Below are 19675 nucleotides of genomic sequence, written 5' to 3'. Positions count from 1 at the left end.
ATTTTTATATTTTTAGTAGAGACGGGGTTTCACCATGTTGGCCAGGATAGTCTCGATCTCCTGACCTTGGGATCTGCCCGCCTTGGCCTCCCAAAGTGCTGGGATTACAGGCGTGACCCACCACACCTGGCCACTTCTTGGATTCTTAACTGGTGTGCCTGTTTCTTCTCACACCACCCCCCCACCCCAAGTCTATTCATAACACAGTAGCCAGAAGGGTCCTGTTGAAACGTAAGTCAGATCACTTCACTTCTTTGGCCTCAACCCCATTTTCGTCAGGGTAAAGCGAATCCTCCTCTCTGCTCCTTGTACTCTAGCCTAGGCTCCCCCTGAAACATTCTGCAAACACACAGGTCGTTCCTTATGCCTGGGAAGCACGTCCTTCAGAGGACAACTCCATGTAGCCAACTTGCTCTCCTCCTTCAAGTCTCTGCTCAAGGAGGCCTACCCTTACTATTTCTCTTACCTTGCTCTGTTTTTTTTAATTTTTCCACTGTACGTGCCATTTTCTAATGCGTTATATAATTTAATTACTTATGCTTATCATCTGTGTCTGCCTGCTAGCATGTAATTTCAGTGTTCACAGGTATATTGTGAGTATCTACAATAATGGTTGCACATAGCAAATACTAAAATATTTGTCGAATGAAAGCATGAAGGCCTTTGGAGAATAAAAGTTCTATGAAGCGCTAAGGATGTAAGATAGTTTACATGGGTCCAGCAGCAAATGCATGTGAAGAAATGGAACCAGAGAGGGAAAGAAACTTGTAATTTATCTAAGCCTTTCCATTCCTATACAGAGTCACTCTGACATATGAAAACTACATCTATTAGAAATACCTTTATTATTTTCAATTTTGAATAAGACACTGTAGCGTACAACAACGTGAACATTTTAAACAACAAAACATAAAGACCATGAGATTCTTAAATATTTATAAATACTATCCTTAAGTATCAATAAATACTCAATATATTAGCAGTTTCAGCATAATACCCCATCATATGCAATTTGAAAACAGAGCAAAAATTGGTCAACTGGTTAGTCAAATAAAAGCTGATCATTAACAAATCCATATTTTTTTTACCTTTTTACTACAGTAAGCAACAAATGCAAATAAAAATGTGTAATTATGATATGTAATAAAATAAAAACAAATATAGTAAGCAACCAATACTGTGAAACATAATATATGAGTATGTGAGAAGCACGTTTGCATTCCTAGAAATATGATTCTTGGCATTAATTTTGACATTGCCATAGATTTTTTAAAGTAATTGCTGATTTCTTCAGCTCCTGGAAATAGGCAAACATAAAATTATTTGCTTATGGTTTTGAAATTAAAATGGTTCTAAAACTCATGTATAATTGGAATATAAGAACAATTTCTGGGGGGAGGGCGGTCCATACTGCATATAAATCACCAATAACTTACACAAAGAAGTAAAATGTAGCTTCCCCTAATTAGATTTGGAATTATCTTGGCTTTCAAAACTTGCAATGTTTAAAATGAACCAAAATCTTATTGATTTCTCTGGTGATGCTGAATACAGAAATTTGATCTAGAACCTCTTTTTGGAACATGAAATATGAAATCAGCTATCTATATACCTATTTATATTAAATCTTACATATATACATATATGCATATATTTTTATAACTTTCATTAGGATAAATATTTTAAGATAAAGATAAAACCTACTTTATACAAAAAAATACACTAATATTAACATGGCAGGTTTTGCCATGTAGGTTAACATTGATCTAACTCAAGTACTATACTATATATTCTAAATTTTAGACACTAATGGAGTATAGGAGGGGCTATCAAGATTATTTATATAAAGAACTGGAAGATGTTAATACCACTTCAGTAGTGGATGTATGGTTTTCATTATTTTGCTCAGTGCAATAATAAAGTAAGTCTCCATTACCTGAGACATAGTGACTGGGCAGTAACAGGAAGGCAGCCTGGGAATCTGTGGAACAGTGGGGAAGGCTGGTTTTAGGAATGATTACACGCTGTGGATGACTGTGCTCATCAAATATGCATATTTACTAACGTTATTTTCACCACAGCCTCACAAACAAAATGACATACCACTCTTTATAAGAGTCTACTAGATATCTATAATACAAACTTTGGAATGAGAAAAGCACACTCAAAATGGGCTTCAGACAAAATGCTTGTCCTTATGAAAATGGTAACATCATTGGGAAAGAGAGATAATTCTGGAAAACAGAAATGCTTACAGTAAAGGTATATAGCAAATTAATTAACACAATTTCAGGAGCAGAAGTTACATTTAATGTTTGAAGGAGAGTCTGTGTTTACTTTTGCTTTTAATTGCAATGGTTTAGTGAAGTGGTGGACAATAAATCACATTTACAAAATCAGAGTTCAACTTATACTTGGATCTCTACTGGCTATTTTTATATAATTATTGTTTCAGTGGAATAGCCAATGAAGATTTTGGTTTCTTTTAAATATATTATAAGAATTAAATAATATTTTGTACATCAAACATATAAAATGTTTGAAAGCCAGAATAACATTCATTGTCTGAGAAGCTCCACTTCTGTTTCTCTTTTTTTTCAAATGTTAGATAATTTATTTGTAATATGGACCAGAAGGTCATTCTGGACATGTGCTTCAATTCATATATATCTCTAAGTCTGTGCCGGGAACCCAGAATGAATGTGCTTGAGACTAGACCACCAGCCCTCAGGGGCTCAGGCCATGGCTGTCTCATCCATTTCTGCAGTGGACACAGTGTTTTTTCCCCACTGCCTGGCACACAGAAGATGGTAATGAGTATTGGTGAACACAGAAATCTCCACCCCAATAAAGGCTCCAGTTTTGTTGAGAAATAGGTTTTACATTTATTCAGGGCTTCCTGTTAGTTTGCATATAAAAGCAAAAGTGAAATTTAGTGAGCCTGCAGAGATATGGTAGAGATCCCCAAAATGTAATATATATGCACATTCTTTTTTTCTTAAAATGTATACTGTATCTTACATTAGAAATATATACACTTTAGTGTTTATGGGTAAAATTATATGATGTCTTGAATTTGCCTTAAAAGATTATAGCAACATAAAAGCATGTCTGTGAGGAACAGATGAAACAGTGACAAACTATTAGTACCTGACAGATCTGGGTGATAGGTACTTAGAGGTTCTTCATACTCTTATCTGTGCTTTATGTGGTTTGAAAATTTCAATAACAAAAATGATACATTCAAATTTCAATAATAAAATAGTAAGGGCAAAATAAAGATATTTTCAACCATCAAAACTACTGTATAAGATCATTGGATATTTTGCAAAGATCTGCAGGAGACTATTTACATGACATTGTTGTAATAGTGAAAAGTTGGGAAGAACTGAAGCATCTGTCAATAGGGAACTAGTTAAATACAGAAACCTACATACAACAAAATCCTACGCAAACATTAAAAAGAAACTGTCGAGTGAAAAAGGAGGTTCCACAGCAGACTGTAGAGCTGATTTCATGGTCACAGGAGTGTGAGAGACATCCGGAAGAGTGTTCGTTCTATATTCAGAATGGTCATCTCTGCAAAGAGAAATTACAGATGGTTTTTTACTTTTTTCTTGAAACTGCTCTGTACTACTCAAGCTTTTCACAGGAGTATGTATTAATTTTATATTTAGGGGAAATTATTTTCTATAATGATTCCTTTAATTGAGAGCTAAATAATGTATACACATGGACACAGAGTGCAGAACGATAGACAACGGAGACTCAGAAGATTAGGGGGTGGGAGGGGGGTGAATGATGAGAAATTACTTAATTGGGTACAATGTACATTATTCCAATGATGAATACATTAAAAGCCCTGACTTTACCACTACAATACATCCATATAGCAAAGTTGCACTTGTACCCCACAAATTTATACAAATAAAATATTTAAAAATTTCTCATTATGTTATTCTTTCTACCTGATGAAACGATTTTTAAAATTTACTATTTATTGACTTTGAGACAGGCTCACTTTGTCATTCAGGCTGGAGTGCAGTGGCAAACACAGTTCACTGCAACCTTCACCTCCCAGGCTCAAGCAATCCTCCCATCTCAGCCCCCGAAGTAGCTGGGACTACAGGCATGCACAACCATGCCCAGCTAATATTTTTGGCAGGGGATGGAGTCTCACTCTGTCACCCAGGCTGGAGTGCAATGGCATGATCTTGGCTCACTGCAACCTCTGCTTCCCGGGTTTGAGTGATTCTTCTGCCTTAGCCTCCCGAGTAGCTGGGATTACAGGCACCTGCCACCACATCCGGCAAATTTTCTGTATTTTTAGTAGAGAAGGGGTTTGCCATGTTGCCCAGGCTGGTATCGAACTCCTGATCTCAGGTGATCCACCTGCCTTGGCCTCCCAAAATGCTGGAATTACAGGCGTGAGCCACTGTGCCCAGCCCTAGTTTTTCATTTTTTTTTTTTTTTTTTTTTTTTGTGGAGACAGGGTCTCACCCATGTTGCCCAAGCTGGTCTGGAACACCTGAGCTCAAGCAATCCACCTGCCTCAGCCTCCCAAAGTGTTGGAATTACAGGCGTAAGCCCCCACTCCTGGATGACTTTTTAATTTTAAAATTGTATCAGGATTTAAGCAGTTCAAAGTGGAAAAGTACTATATTTCTAAAACAATATGAAACCTAGAATATATTTCATTTATTTCTAAAAATGCAAGTAACATCTTAAAGGCACATGCATTTTTCCCTCAATCACCTACTGAGTACATTAAAATGTTAAGATGTCAAAAAGCACATAAAATACAACACATAACATATATAGGAATAGATTTAAATACCTTTTGGTTAATTAAAATCAGGCTGAAAATTCTGTTAGTTATAGGAAGAAATAGCAGTTGGAAAAGATAATGTTTTCTAGTTGGTTCTTAAAGAATCTGAATTGAAAGTATTCCAATAGTTCTATGTAAAAAATAACTTGTGGGTATTTTAGTAATATGTTTGTTCTTAGAATAGAACAGATGGCAGAACAAAATAAAATGTAATTTCCAGATGTATCATGTTGTAAATTCAGTGCCATGAACTCAGCATTATCAACTGAATATCACGTTTAAACATAGCCAGCACTGTAGCACTTTTCGAGTAAATTTTAACTAAATGATTAACCTTTGAAACATCATTTAAGGTTTATTATCTTGGGCAGGTATCCCAAAAAGTGGATATTGTAGTAGCTGTTCAAATCTTCTGTTTTTAGATTATCTGCTGCTGCTGTGTGAGCTCTTCCTAGTCTGCAAGGATCCCCAGAACAGAGTTGGGGGAGCCCACAGAGGACCATTTGCACTCATCCCTCTTTGGAGTCATTACAAAACAGCTGCTGTGTACGGTCCTTATCCAAGGAGTGTACTGTTCCCACCATGTCCTATTTCTTTGCTGATTTTAGGATTTCAAAGAATTAATTGAAAACTAGCTGCTTTTTACCAAGAGGTTGGGGACCCCTAAACTTGGCAATCCCAATTAACATAATGTATAAGCAAATCAAAAGCTATCACCTCATTTACCTGGTAGACATTTCCTTCTTTCAGGTCCATGTTCTAAGCATTAGGAATGATGAGAGATTTCTTAGGTTTTGATTTATCTGAGTCAAGTATCTGTATTAGATTGAAGAATCACATTTTGTTACAAATTAACTGCATACACTTACAGTTGCTCTAAGGTAGATACTCTGTTTATTAATTAGTATGGTTATAAATGATCTTGGGGAAATCATTTAAATACTTATTTAGGGATTTTAAAGGTCTAGCATATGATAAGTAGTGCCAGGTTATTATTATTATTATTATTATTATTATTATTTTTACCTGCTTCCTAGAAGAACTGGATTGGCCATAGTGCGCAGTATTGGAATGATGCTTCTTTGAAGTTTTGGAAGACTCTGGACATAATTTTCTTTTAGACCTGTGGGCTATTTTGCTTACTATCAACCTGTGGTCACTTGTACCAACTTCTTTAGCTTGATTTTCTGATTGCTGCTGTAGCAGTCGGGGATCTTCTGTTTCTCCATCTAATTCAAAAATGTGTGGCTGTCTTTTCAGTTTTAGTGACCCATGGCTTTTCCCTAAAATTTGTGTTATACATTTGCCTGTTAAATTTTCTTTTCCTTTCATTTGGAAGTCAACAGCACTTTTTACTACCCCTAAATTGTTATTTGACCTCAGCAATACTGCACTGTTAGATAGTTGCTTATTTTTGTTTAAACTCACAGTCGATTTTCCATTAGAAGAGGGAAACTTTGTCATATTTTCAGAAGACTCTGTATTTTTTTCTTGCAGAGGTCTGGAATTCTCCTGATTTAAATTGTTAGCAGCCTGCATCTGAATGTTACTATTATATCTGTTTTTTATAGCTGGACCTAAATTCAGTTTGTCATGCTGGATCATACTAGTTTTGAGTGAAAACAATTTAGATTGTGTCACAACATGCTGTTTTCTTTTCGGGCTGCCAAGTACTGAGGTATTTTTGTTCATTTGTAACAATCTATTTTTGAAAACTGGTACAAACTTAGGGGTGATGTTGCTTTGGGAGCTAAGATTTGTGTGTTGAACTTGAGCATTTCCTCTGTTGGGCATTAATACTTCCGAACGTACTTGCGGAGCCCTGATAGACAGGGATTTCTTTCTACCCTGAACAGACTCTGGCTGGAGATGCAAAGCTGAGAAAATGCCTGCTGTTGGCTGGCTGACTGAAAGCTCCACCTTGTGGTCCACTGCTACCGAACATGGTAGAAGACTTTGAGCCCAGGCAGGTTTTACGGAAGTGGCTTGAGTCAGAGATGCCCTGAACATTTTTTTAGTGGTCAAATTGGGTGGCTTGACTTTGTGTTCCTGAAAAGATAGAGATTTAAAAAAATTAAAAGTGTTAATAATGTCCTTAATGGAAAAGAAATAAAATATAAAATACCATCCAAATAAGAATATAAAGCAACACGATGATTTACAGAACAGGTAAAGAAAAAACAAAATAAAAATGAGCCTTCTGGTGGAAATGTGTACATTTCTTAAGGTTTGTATCCTCCTTCAGATACTATCCAAGATACTGTCTTAAGATAAAGGTATATACTACATTTCATATAAATTTACTATAAAAACCATTCGCACAGCTACCCATTGTCCTCCAAACATGCTCATGCTGCTGTCTTGCTCACTGAACAAGGGATGGCCTCCTTTAGATACTCAAAGTCCCACCTTCTCCCACCCATCAATCTACCAAAATAGAGTGACTGTTTTTCTGTCAACTCTCCAAGGATCTGCTATAAGTTAAATAATATTTGTCACACACACAAAAAATAGTACAAGGTAAGCTATCTTATCTTTTAGTGCACATATTCCATCTTCCTAAGTAGGTACTAGATTCTTGGAGGGTAGGAACCAGGACTTATTTACTCTTAAATCCTTCACAGTTACTAAAAATCCTTGTTGAAAGAAATTAATAAAGAGGTGGCTGCACCTACACTAGGCCTTTAGGAATAAGTGGGATTTTGACTACAGGGAAGGTATTATCTGTGTCTTAATCATGTTTATTTTTTCACTGCCTACCACAGTGCCTGGTACCTGGTAGCAATTCAGCAAGTATTTGTCAAAGAAATTTGTCAGGTGCATTAAAAAGATTCAAGTGTTTACAGTCTTTTAAAGATGAACTGTGAATACACACACACATACACATAAATAATATAAAATTTACCATTTTAACCATTTTTAAGTGAACAATTCAGTGGCTTTAAGTACATTTACCACTGTCCTGTGTTATGTAACCATTAACACTATTTCCAAAAACTTTTTTTCATTCCAAACAGAAACCTTGTACTCTGTAAATAGTAATTTCCTGTTTCCTCTTCCTTCTGTCCCCTGGTAACCTCTCTATTTTACTTTCTGTTCTATGAATTTGCCCATTCTAGGTACCACATGTAAGAGGAATCATAAAATATTTGTCTTTTTGTGTCTGGCTTATTTCGCATAATGTTTTCAAGGTTCATCTATATTGCAACATGAGTCAGGACTTACTCCTTTTAATGACTGATTATTTCCCTGTACATATATAGCATATTTTATCCACTCACCTGTTGGTGGAAAGTATTCTTTTAAAGTACATGTCTATTGAGTCCTGTTGTCTGTAAAAGACTGATAGGTCTTATTAAGACACAGATAATATCTTCCCTGTAGTCAAAATCCCACTTATTCCTAAAGGCCTAGTGTAGGTGCAGCCACCTCTTTATTAATTTCTTTCAACAAGGATTTTTAGTAACTGTGAAGGATTTAAGAGTAAATAAGTCCTGGTTCCTACCCTCCAAGAATCTAGTACCTACTTAGGAAGATGGAATATGTGCACTAAAAGATAAGATAGCTTACCTTGTACTATTTTTTGTGTGTGTGACAAATATTATTTAACTTATAGCAGATCCTTGGAGAGTTGACAGAAAAACAGTCACTCTATTTTGGTAGATTGATGGGTGGGAGAAGGTGGGACTTTGATAGGTGGCAATAATCTGAAACACTGAACGCCAAGTTCTTTTCTTACTTTCCCCATCAAAACACAGGTTCACAGCTTGAAATAAACATTTTAAAACTGCTAGGAATAATATGCAAACTTGAATGACTGGTTTTTCTCTCCACTACTGGAGGCTCCACTGTTGAATGAGGTTGAGAAGAGAATAGGAAAGATTTTGGAAAATCAGAGTTGGAAATAGGCACAAGTAAGAGACTAATCCAATTATCTATTAGGCATAAACGAATCACACCAAAATGTAGTTGCTTAAAACCAATAATAATGATGTTATCACCTCTCACTATTCTGGGGGTTGGCTTGACTTAGTTTGGCATCTCTCATGCTGTGTGGTTAGATACTCTGCAGCTGGAGATCACTTCCTCTTCCACATGTGATAGGTGATGCTGGCTGTTGACTGGAATGCCGACAGGCAGTCTCTTCCTGGGCTGGGGATCTCTCACAGATTGGATTCCAAGAACAAAAGTCCCCAGAAAGACCAGGTAGAAGCTGTTTCTCCTAAAGACCTAACCTCAGAGTATGTTGCATCACTGTCACAGGGACATCCAGACTCAAGAGAACAAGACCCATACCTCAATGACAGGAGTATTTTTCCATGACCAAAACGATGTGGAGAAAATTCCAGGAAACTTAGTTCCATAATACTTAACTTGACATAATAGAAAGTCATTACAGAGAACAATACTCTTCCTTCCATGTTGACTATTCTTGGGAAAAATGGAAAGTCTCCAAGAAAATATTGAGTGAGATTTGGGGGTGATGCTGAAAATAGGTGACTGGGATTCATTTCTGGAGATTATTTCAGTTGGAGGCTTACCCATACCATCAGGGCAAGAAGACATCCTGTCTTAGTTTGTTTTGGCTGCTATAACAGAGTAGGTAGTTTATAAACAACAGTTTTGGAGGCTGGGAAGTCCAAGATCAAGGCAGATCCCTCTTGGGCCTTTTAAATAAAAGCCCTAATCCTGTTTAGCACAGTTCTACCCCATGACCTAATTACCTCCCAAAGACCCTACCTCCTAATATCATCACCTTGGGAGTTAGGGTTTCAACATTTAAATTTTGGAGAAATACATTCAGACCATAGCACATCCTTCTTAATTTGCCCATTATTTTCAAGGGATATGAAGAAAACCCAGCGAAGTTTCATGACCCTGAATGAAGAAATACAGAAGTTAACCAAGGAAGAATTACTGGCTTACTGCCCCTTGACATTGCTCAGCTGAGTGAAAAAGCATGCATCAAGAAGGGGTTTTTGTTAGTTTGCTAGGGCAATGTGGTATAAAGTGCTACACACTGGATGGCCTACACAACGGAAACATTATCTCAGTTTTAGAGCCTTGAAGTGTGAAACCAAGGTGTTGGCAGGGCTGGTTCCTTCAGAGGGCCAGGAGGAAAGGATCTGTTCTGGGCCTGTTTTCTCGGCTTGTAGATGCCCATCTTCACATTCACACGGTGTTCTTCCTCTATGTGTGTCTGTATCCAAATTGCCCCTTTTCATAAGAGCACTAGTCACATTGGATTAGGGGCCCACCCTACTACAGTATAACCTCATTTTAACTAACTATATCTGCAGTGACCCTATGTCAAATAAGGTCACATCCTAAGGAACTGGGGGTTAGGATTTCCGTGTATGTATCTGGGGGTACACAATTGAACCACAACAGGATTGGGTATATACTTCTGGAGAGAGTAGAGAGAGGAGGCAGACGTTTTTCTGAAGACTCCCTGTACAAGGGAGCTGGGTAAAGCTAAAAAGTAACTGATAAAACCTCATATACTATCTCTGTCGAGATACCATATAAGAGACCACCACCATCAAATCAACCCAGGTCAAGAAGTGAAGTTGTGAAGGCCTCCTACTCCCACACTCCCCACAGCCAATCTCTCTGCTGTGACTGCAATGGATAGGATGGACTGGTATTCAACCTCCGTTCCACCCTCCTCCTAGTGCTCCTACATAGACTAAAGCCTGGAAATCTAAAATTTACATTTCATCTTTTGCAGCTAGGGTTTGGATGTGATTTAGAAACAGCCAATCAGATGCACTCATAAAATATTTGGAAGTAGAAGTAAGGTCAAGCCACACTTCTGCTGTTTTTGCAGTAACGCTTAATTATGAATGCCTTTGATTTTCAGTTGCAGAGTTAGCAGCTTAAGTGTAGGGGAGGAGAATGTAGGGTACCATTCTCTTGCTATAGAGGAGTAGTCCTCAACCTTTTTGGCACCAGGGACTGGTTTTGTGGAAGACAATTTTTCCATGGACCAGGGTGGCCGGGGGGGGGGGGGAGGGGGGATGGATTTGAAATGAAACTGTTCCATCTCAGATCATCAGGCATTCGAATCGCATAAGGAGCATGCAACCTAGATCTCTCGCGTACGCAGTTCACAATAGGGTTCGTGCTCCTATAAGAATCTAATGCTGCTGACAGGAGGCTGAGCTCAGGTGGTAATGCTTGCTCGTTCTCCTGCCACTCACCTCCTGCTGTGTGGCCTGGTTCCTAATAAGCCATGGACTGGTAGGTCCATGGCCTGGGGGTTGGGGACCCCCACTATAGAGCATACTAAGCAAACATATCAATGTACTTCACCACATACCACTGCCCTTGTCCTATGCAAGGTCTCCCTGCACAGATGCTATCGTGAGAAGAAGGGTTCTTAAATTGGAGTGAAGAACATTTCTACCTTAAAGAGATGTTTTGTCATAAGGGACTGAGTCACCTTAAAGTGTCCAGATTGAATTTTTTTCCATTTGATGAAAAAAGGGTTAAAGAATTAAGTTAAAATGAATATAGAAAAGCAAAGAACACGCACTGTTTGGACCCTTGGGTTCTATAAACTGTAGTAACGTTTAAACAATATATCCACTACTTGAGATAAAAGAAAACTCATAGGCAGATTCATATAAGTTACTTGTATTTGGACAGAAAACTGTACTAGAATATCTGTGTGGTATATGAAATATGTTTATATTCACACACTGTTTCTTCTTCAGCTGTCTTTTGGAAATATACATATGGTGAACATAACTTCTAGAAGTTTATTTTGCTCCCTAGCCTAGCCTGTCAATATATTATTTACTCATTCTTTCAATTTTTAAGATAAAGTAAATAGCTCAAAGGGGGAAACCTCTAGGTTTATATTCAAAATTTATAAAAAGACTACAAAAGAGCCTATGTAAACAGCAGATGAGATCATAAATAATTCACAGAACTTAGATACACTTAATAGTCAACAAACTACAGCTTTGTGAAGTCATAAGCCAACAAAAAAATATGCTTTATTATATCATTATCATTATTCTGCCAAGTGTCATTGGCAAATGTAACCTGGTTGAATTTTAATTTCTAGAATTTATATACAACTTATGTAACTTTATACATTAACATAAAATTATAGAAGAAGACTAAAAGCTTGAACTTGCATATGAATGAATATCTCCCAGAAGCTTAATATTAAAGTAATAATTAAATGAAACTTGAGAAATGACCAAGATGACTAATCAAAAGTTTTATTGCTCAAAATTTGGTTCAGTGCATTGCATCACCTCAGTGTATTTCTTGCTTCAAGCTGAAGCAGAATTCAGTCAAGCTTAGATATAACCACAGGTTTATAGGACATATGGGTTTTTGAAGAATATTTTCTTTAAGTGACATGACACAACAAGGAAGCAGTCAAATTCAGAATATGGGACATTCTCTAGGGAAAACAATCTAGTTTTCCAGCAAATAACTGGCCTAAATAAAAGGGGAGAGAGTTTGAGATGTTACAGAATAAAGAGATTTAAGAGACATACATAAAATTATGTGGACCTTTTTTTGGATTCTGATTTAAACAAAACTCCTAAAAATAAATCTGTGTGAGATAAATGGGGAACTGCAGTGTGAACTAGTACTTAACAGATATTAAGAAACTATTGTTAGTTCTGTTAGGTGTAATAATAACATAGGGGTTATATAAAAATATTTTGAAATGAGATAGAATGTACACCATAGTCTTTACAGGTAAAACACTCTATCTGGGATTGGTTCTAAAATCCCCCAGTTTACTCCCTACCCAAAAATATGTCAAGGGGAAACTAGATGAGAAGCACATGAGAGGTGATTATACTAATTTCCTTTATGTATCTTTGACATTTTCTGTATGTTAAAATAAAACAAGTTTGACTAAGCATTCCTAATTTTTTTAAGCTGACTGAGTTTTCTCAAGTAGTCTGATCAATTTATTTTCCATTTTTAAAATTTATGCCTTTTACACTGCATGAATCTTAAGAGTTAACATGTATGTGGCCTAGCAATAATAACTTACTGAGAGCTCACCAAGAAACTTTTCTATGTGTTATCTCATGTAGTCCTAAAAACCCCTATGAAGTAAGTACTGCAAAAGACATGACCCTCTTCAAAGGAAGGACATACTGCCTCTGGTGGAGTGCTGTCAGCAGAAACCCCTTTAGGGATTGCTTTGGTTACAGAGGGCCAATGCCCAAGGATATGCCTGTCTCAGGGTGGCCCAAATCCAATGACAGATGCAGAAGGGGTTATAAAGGCCTGGCTATTTGGACGAGTGCAGAACAACTCTGATGGGCCATTTTAGTCTCAGAGCTCCTCAGAAGGGTGGCCAGGGCCATCTGGTGTCTGCTTTGTTTTTGACTTCTCCCTTTCTCCAATCTTGCTTCCTCCCTGCCTTCCACAGGTATTGTTTCCAAGGGCAGTCCCTAACAAACATCATGTGCACTAGGCCACCTCAGAATCAGATCCTAGAGAACCCAATCTGTGACAAGTTTTATCATTACCACCACTAGCCTCTGCCTCATTTTACCCATGGAGCATTTTAAAATGGGGCACACGGAGATCAAATAACTTGTCCCAAATTATACAATTAGTAAGAGGTTCAAATTCAGGCAGCCTGTTTCTAGAGCTTGAGCTCTTAGCTACAAATATAAACTTTTTCCAATTACAGGACTAAGAATCTTGGGTTTCAATTCTAATTCTGCAATGCATTTAACTGTGTGGCTTTGGTTAAATAATTTTGGTTAAATTATTGGGATGTTCTGCCTCCTCTTCTGCAAAATTGAATAAATTCTTTATCCAAAGATCAATTTTTTATTATTAAATGAAATAATACACACAAAAGCAGCTGGCATGCAGAAGGCACTCAGTAGAATTGAGTAGGATAAATTCTTATTGTAAGGAACAATATAAAACCATAATTTCCAATTAAGTGTTATTTTACATTCATGAAGCAAATTTTAACAAGCACATTGTTCTGATTAACTATTTCTAAAACAAACATGGGCTGGAAATCTTAAGAATTCCAGAAATATATTCAAAAAACATGTGTGATATAACAACATATCTTTTTCCAGATTCTTTAGGTTCAGACCTGGCCAGCAACTTTAAAAGATGTTATGTGTTAACAAAACTTTAATACTATTTTAAAGATGTCACTGGGCATTTGTCCACTCACTCTCCCTTCTGAGGAGATGACCTTGCCTGCAGGCCTTCGTGTCTAGGTTGTCAGGTTTTTGTACCATTTTTCTCTAACTAACAGTAGGAGGAGTTGGTCCCTGACCAGGAAGATAAACAACTCTCAATTATAAATTTACATGTATCTAATATTGTGGTCTCAGAATACATAAAGCAAAATCTGAAATAGGAAAAGTAGATAAATCCACATGATGTTGGGGGATTAGAACACACTTCTCAGCAACTGACTGACAGGTCATAATGTATTTAAGCCAGAAACCCGTAAGAAAAAGATAGCTAGAAAATTCCCATATCTTAGAAAGTTAATAAATATATTTTAAAATAATTCATGTAATTAATACATTTTGAAGTAATTTATTTATAGGAAGTACAAAAAGACTGCCCTATACCTAAAGTTATAAACTATTGAGAGAAATTAAATAATATATGTTTAATATGTGGAGAAATATACAATATTCTTAAATTGTAAGACTCAATGAAATTCCCATCAAAATCCCAACATGCTCTCTCTGTCTCTATGTGTGTGTGTGTGCTCGCGTGTGTCTGTCTATGTGTAAGTTGACAAGTTGAAACTAAATGTATATGGAAATGTACAGATCAATAGATAAGATGCTTTATCAGATTTCAAAAATCTTATAAAATTTAAGATTAAAACACTATAATAAATATAAATTTTAAGATGACATAATTAAGATGATTTGAAAAGCATGGTGTTGGGGCTAGGATCAACAAACTGACCAGAGAAAGAGATTAAAGAGGCCTGAAACAATACTATACACACAAAGACACTGGATTTATGACAAACGTAGTGCTGCAAAGTTTTGAGGGGAGAAAAAGTATTGAGAAAAAAGTACTGGGGTAAGAATGGTCTTTTTTATTTTTAGCTTGGACATATGGATATCCATATTAAAGAAATCTGACTCCCTACATCACATCATATTACAAAAATAAATTCCAATTGCATTGTAGATCTACATGTGAATGCAAAACAACCTTTTATTGGATGATATTAGAGGAGAAGACCTTCATGACTTTGGGGTACAGAAATATTTTTTAAACTTTTTAAAAAGTAGCAACCATAAAGAAAAAGACCGATCACTCTGATTATAAATTAGGACCTGCTGCCAAAAGATACTATTAAGACACCAAGACACCTTTAAGAGAGAAAGCATGTTATAGAATGAAAGCAGATAATTGTATATAACTGATAAAAAACTCGTATCTCGCTTATGTTAAAAATATGTATAAATCAATAAAAACACAAACACATAACACAGTAGAAAAATGAAAGAATGGCATTTCAAAAAAAAAAACCCAAATGGCCAAAATACATATGAAAAGATGTTCGATCTCATTAATAATCAGGAAAATGCAAATTAAAAACACAATAACAAATACACCTATCAGAAGGGCTGAAATTAAAGACCAACAATACCAAAAATGGGCAAGGATGTGAAGCAACATAAATTCTCCTATACTGCTTTGGGGCAGAGGGGAGTACAGATTGGTTAGGGAAATAGTTTGGTGTCGCCAGCAAAGTTAGAAATACCCATACCAATTCTACTCCTGGAGGTTTCATGTACATGAAACATATATGAGACATACACAAGAATGTTCATCACAGTATTACTAGTAGTAGCCACTAAAGAGAAACAATCCAAATATTCATCAATAATATTCTGGATAAACTGCAGCATAATCACATAGTCAAATGCTACATATAAAGGAAAATAAACCAACTATAGCTAAGTGGAGCAACATGGATGAATGTCACAAATATGATGCTGAGCCTAAGAAGCCAGGCACAAAGGAATACACACTCTGTGATTTATTTTACATGAAGTTCAAAAGCAGGCAAAATGAAATATGATGTTTAAGGACACATACTTAGTTGATAAAATCAGGAATCATTTCCATAATAGTGGTCATCTTTTGGGAGACGAAAGGAGTTACTACTAGGAAGGTATAAGTAGGAGGCTCCTAAGTCTTGGCAAGGTTCTATGTTTTATCTGTATGATAGTTACATGGACGTTTGATATTCATTAAGCTGTACAATATTACTTTTCTATCTGTGTGCCATATGTCACCATAAGAATAGATTTTTAAAATGCAGAGGAGACAAACTCAGTAGAAAACACCCTCCCTCCCCAATAGTTTCCAGCTTCAGTAAAAATAAAAACCATGAATCCGATTTCAAGTTAAGTCCTCAACCGCTTTGTTCTGACAAACTCTGAGTTGTAGGCCAATCCCCATATGGCCAGTTCATCTTTAATTTGTCCATTAGCAGATAGCTAATTATATTAATTTCTTAATGAAATCAGACAGGAGACAGACACTAGCCCTCTGCTTCCTTATACAGCAGGGATCATACTTTAATCTCTAAGTGGTTCCATAGAAGCCCCAACTTACTTGACTTGGTGAGGGACAGACATCTTACCTTCCATTTAACTGAACTTGTACTGACAGCACAGTATCTCCAAATAAATACTCTTCATAAAACTCTGTCTCTTCAATCTCCAATAACCCAACTCATTTATATCCTTGATGTGGGTGAAACATTTCAGTAAACAACCACTACTATAGTACCGTGTTAAATACAATAATAACAACAAATGACTAAGTATAGTAGTAGTAATAACAAACAGTTTTAGGGAAACATTGAACTGAGAGAAAAGAATTACTGCACATTGGGTTGGGTATTCCACCCCAGAAGGCAAGAGATTCAACTAAAATAGATAGACAGTATGTCTTGGAGAACTAGATAGGACAAGAGATCTCTTACCTGTATGTTAGGTTTAGTTAGTTCTTGTGTGTAGTAGCACGGTTTACTTGTTATCTTTATGGGAAATCCACATATATGGGGCAGTTTAGATTTTAAATCTGAAAGAAAACTTTTCAACACAACTTCTGAATCTACCCTTGGAAAGAACTGTATGGGCTGACTTCTGATGCAACTGAGAGGATATCTGAACAATGTTAAAGAACAATGTCTAATTTTATTACATAAGAGGTAGCAATTTATATGGGATTTTAAAAAGTATTAAAGTAGTAATGTTACAAAGGCACACATAAATATATCCTAACTCTTTTATATTGCTTATCTGATACCATCCACAGCTGAAAGCATGTTTTCTCACAGGGATCTTCATTCCTTACATTCTAACACTCCAAATAGAGACAATTCATAGTATCTTACTACATGGTTTTCTAAATGGAAGGGCAACTACGATAGTCCGAAAACAATTTATAAGAAAGATACTATAAACCTTATGAATTACAAAATAAGTATTATAATAAACAATGAACAGGTTGCACCTCCAAAAACAGTAAAAAATTCAGGACAGAGAAACAACACATACAGATTGTATTTAAGCTGTGAAAGCAGTTCTTTGAGAAAGCAGTTACTTTTTCTAATGAAACATATTCTGAAGATTTTGAATAATACGTTGGCATCTACTGAAAGAAAATAACTGATATATGTTAACCTCAGTTTTACTATTAAAATAAGTTTGGCTTAGGAAACATAGAATGCGAAAAGACAACACTAAGACAACCATTTTTAAACTCCAGCAGGTCAGAATACAGATAGAACTGGTGAAATCAGTACTAAGATTTAAGAGTTTCGCCTGAGCACTTAAGCTCTTCTCGTGTGTATATTTCAATTTTAAATAATATTGTTTAAAAAGATATTTTCTTAAGTCAACGGGGTGCAATTAAGTATAAGTCAAATCATCTAAACTTTGCCTATAAAATTAGATAATCTCCTCAAAAGAAAAATCTTGTTTTTGTTTACAACCTAACCTTTTAATTCAACCCTTTCAATTATATCTGAAATGCCACTGGAGGGAGCACTTGGCTAAGGAGAAGCATGATTGCTTTAACTTTCTAAGAAAGTTCTAACTTTGGTTTTCTAAATTGTTGAAATGGTGTTTAAGGAAAATATCCTTATTAAGTTCATCCTCATATAAAAATAGAAGATATTCTAAGCAAATCAAAAACACTTGTGCAGATAAGAAGTAGGGGGAAATGTACCATAGTTTCAGTTAGACACAGAGAAGGCTGAAAAGTATGACATGAGAATGGGAGCAAAACTAGATTATAATGTGGGCAGACAGTATTTGCTTCAGTTGGTGTGTAAAGGATATGTGAAGGTCCTTTCTCCGAGCATTTTGAAATAGATGTTGCAGTATATTTTAATTTTTCCACAATCTTCTGGAAGTTTATAGCCATACTAAAAATTAAGCACAAAATTTAAAATATCTTGGAGAAAGCTAAACTTAGGCTAAGTTACAATAAACAAAAATCAAATAACTTCTAATGTAACATATATTTCCATTCCTTACCAGGGCATCCCAGTGTCTCTGGAAATCTCCATATGAGCGAAAAGGACAGTCAGGGGGCATGGCATGAAGAATATTTATAATTTGTCCCATTTTCATGCTATGAAAAATTAGAGGAAGTTATTATGAGCCAATGCTTAGATATAGTTTAATAAGTCAACTACATGATTTAGAAAGTGTTCAAAAAAGATTTAACAACTATCTCACTAGCTATATATAGTAAACTAAACATCTCAAATTTCAAACATTGTACTAAATCTTTTTATTTTGCTTTAATTGACAAATAAAAATAGTATATATTTATCATGTATGACATAGTTCAAAATATGTATACATTGTGGATTGCTAAGTCGAGCTAATTAACATGCATTTACTCACATACTTTGTGTGTGTGGTAGACCACTTAAAATGTACTCTTTGCTCTATTATTTATTTTTTGAGACAGTGTCTCCCTCTGTCGCCCAGGCTGGAGGGCAGTGGTGCGATCTCAGCTCACTGCAACCTCTGCTTCCCGGGTTCAAGCCATTGTTCAAGCGATTCTCCTGTCTTAGCCACTAGCTGGGATTACAGGCGTGCACCACTATGCTCAGCTAATTTTTGTATTTTTAGTAGAGACAGGGTTTTGCCATGTTGACCAGGCTGGTCTCAATCCTGGCCTCAGATGATCTGCCTGCCTTGGCCTCCCAAAGTGCTGCAGTTACAGGTGTGAGCCACCTCACCCCTTCTTAGTGATTTTTAATATGTATATAAAAAAAAGTAATTGCGATTTTTGCCATTACTTTCAATAGCAAAAACTGCAATTACTTTTGCACCAACCTAATACTTTTTTATTAACTGTAGTCACCATGCTGTACAATAGATCTTTGGAAGTTATCCTTCCTATATAACTGAAATTTTGTATCCTTTCACCAACATCTCCCCAATCCATGCCTTCACTCCCACCTACCCTGCCCCTGGTAAGAACTATTCTACTCTCTGCTTCTGAGAGTTCAATTGTTTTAGAGTCCACAAGGAAGTGAGATCGTAAGGTATTTGTCTTTCCGTGCCTGGCTTATTTCATTGAACATAATATCCCTTAGATTCATCCAAGTTGCAAATGACAGGATTTCCTTCTCTTTTAAGGGTGACTATTATTCTACTTGTGTATATACCACATATTTCTTTATCCATTCATCTGTTGCTGGGCACTTAGGTTGATTCCGTATCTCGGCTGTTATGAATAATACTGAAATGAACATGGTGGTGCAGATATCTCTTCAATATACTGATTTAACTTCCTTTGTATCACCAGTAGTGG

The 19675-nt window shown here is 36.1% G+C and overlaps 1 protein-coding gene across 1 annotated transcript in view; it reads right to left on the bottom strand.

The window, feature by feature from the left end:
• Positions 1-3446: 3446 nt before the first annotated feature.
• Positions 3447-19675, bottom strand: part of C21H18orf63 (chromosome 21 C18orf63 homolog) — a 40026-nt gene continuing 23797 nt past the window's right edge. Inside the window, exons 8-13 of the mRNA XM_030926194.1 lie at positions 18382-18478; positions 18184-18269; positions 16821-17004; positions 5855-6877; positions 5555-5644; positions 3447-3579 (exon numbers count right to left, since the gene is read on the bottom strand). Of these exons, the coding sequence (XP_030782054.1) occupies positions 5588-5644; positions 5855-6877; positions 16821-17004; positions 18184-18269; positions 18382-18478 (1447 nt within the window). The 3' untranslated portion in view covers positions 3447-3579; positions 5555-5587. The remainder of the gene's footprint in view (positions 3580-5554; positions 5645-5854; positions 6878-16820; positions 17005-18183; positions 18270-18381; positions 18479-19675) is intronic.

Source organism: Rhinopithecus roxellana, chromosome 21 (assembly GCF_007565055.1).
Source record: "Rhinopithecus roxellana isolate Shanxi Qingling chromosome 21, ASM756505v1, whole genome shotgun sequence".
Classification (NCBI taxonomy): domain Eukaryota; kingdom Metazoa; phylum Chordata; class Mammalia; order Primates; family Cercopithecidae; genus Rhinopithecus; species Rhinopithecus roxellana.
Note: the sequence above shows the minus strand (reverse complement) of the source record. Positions and strands in the feature narration are given on the sequence as shown.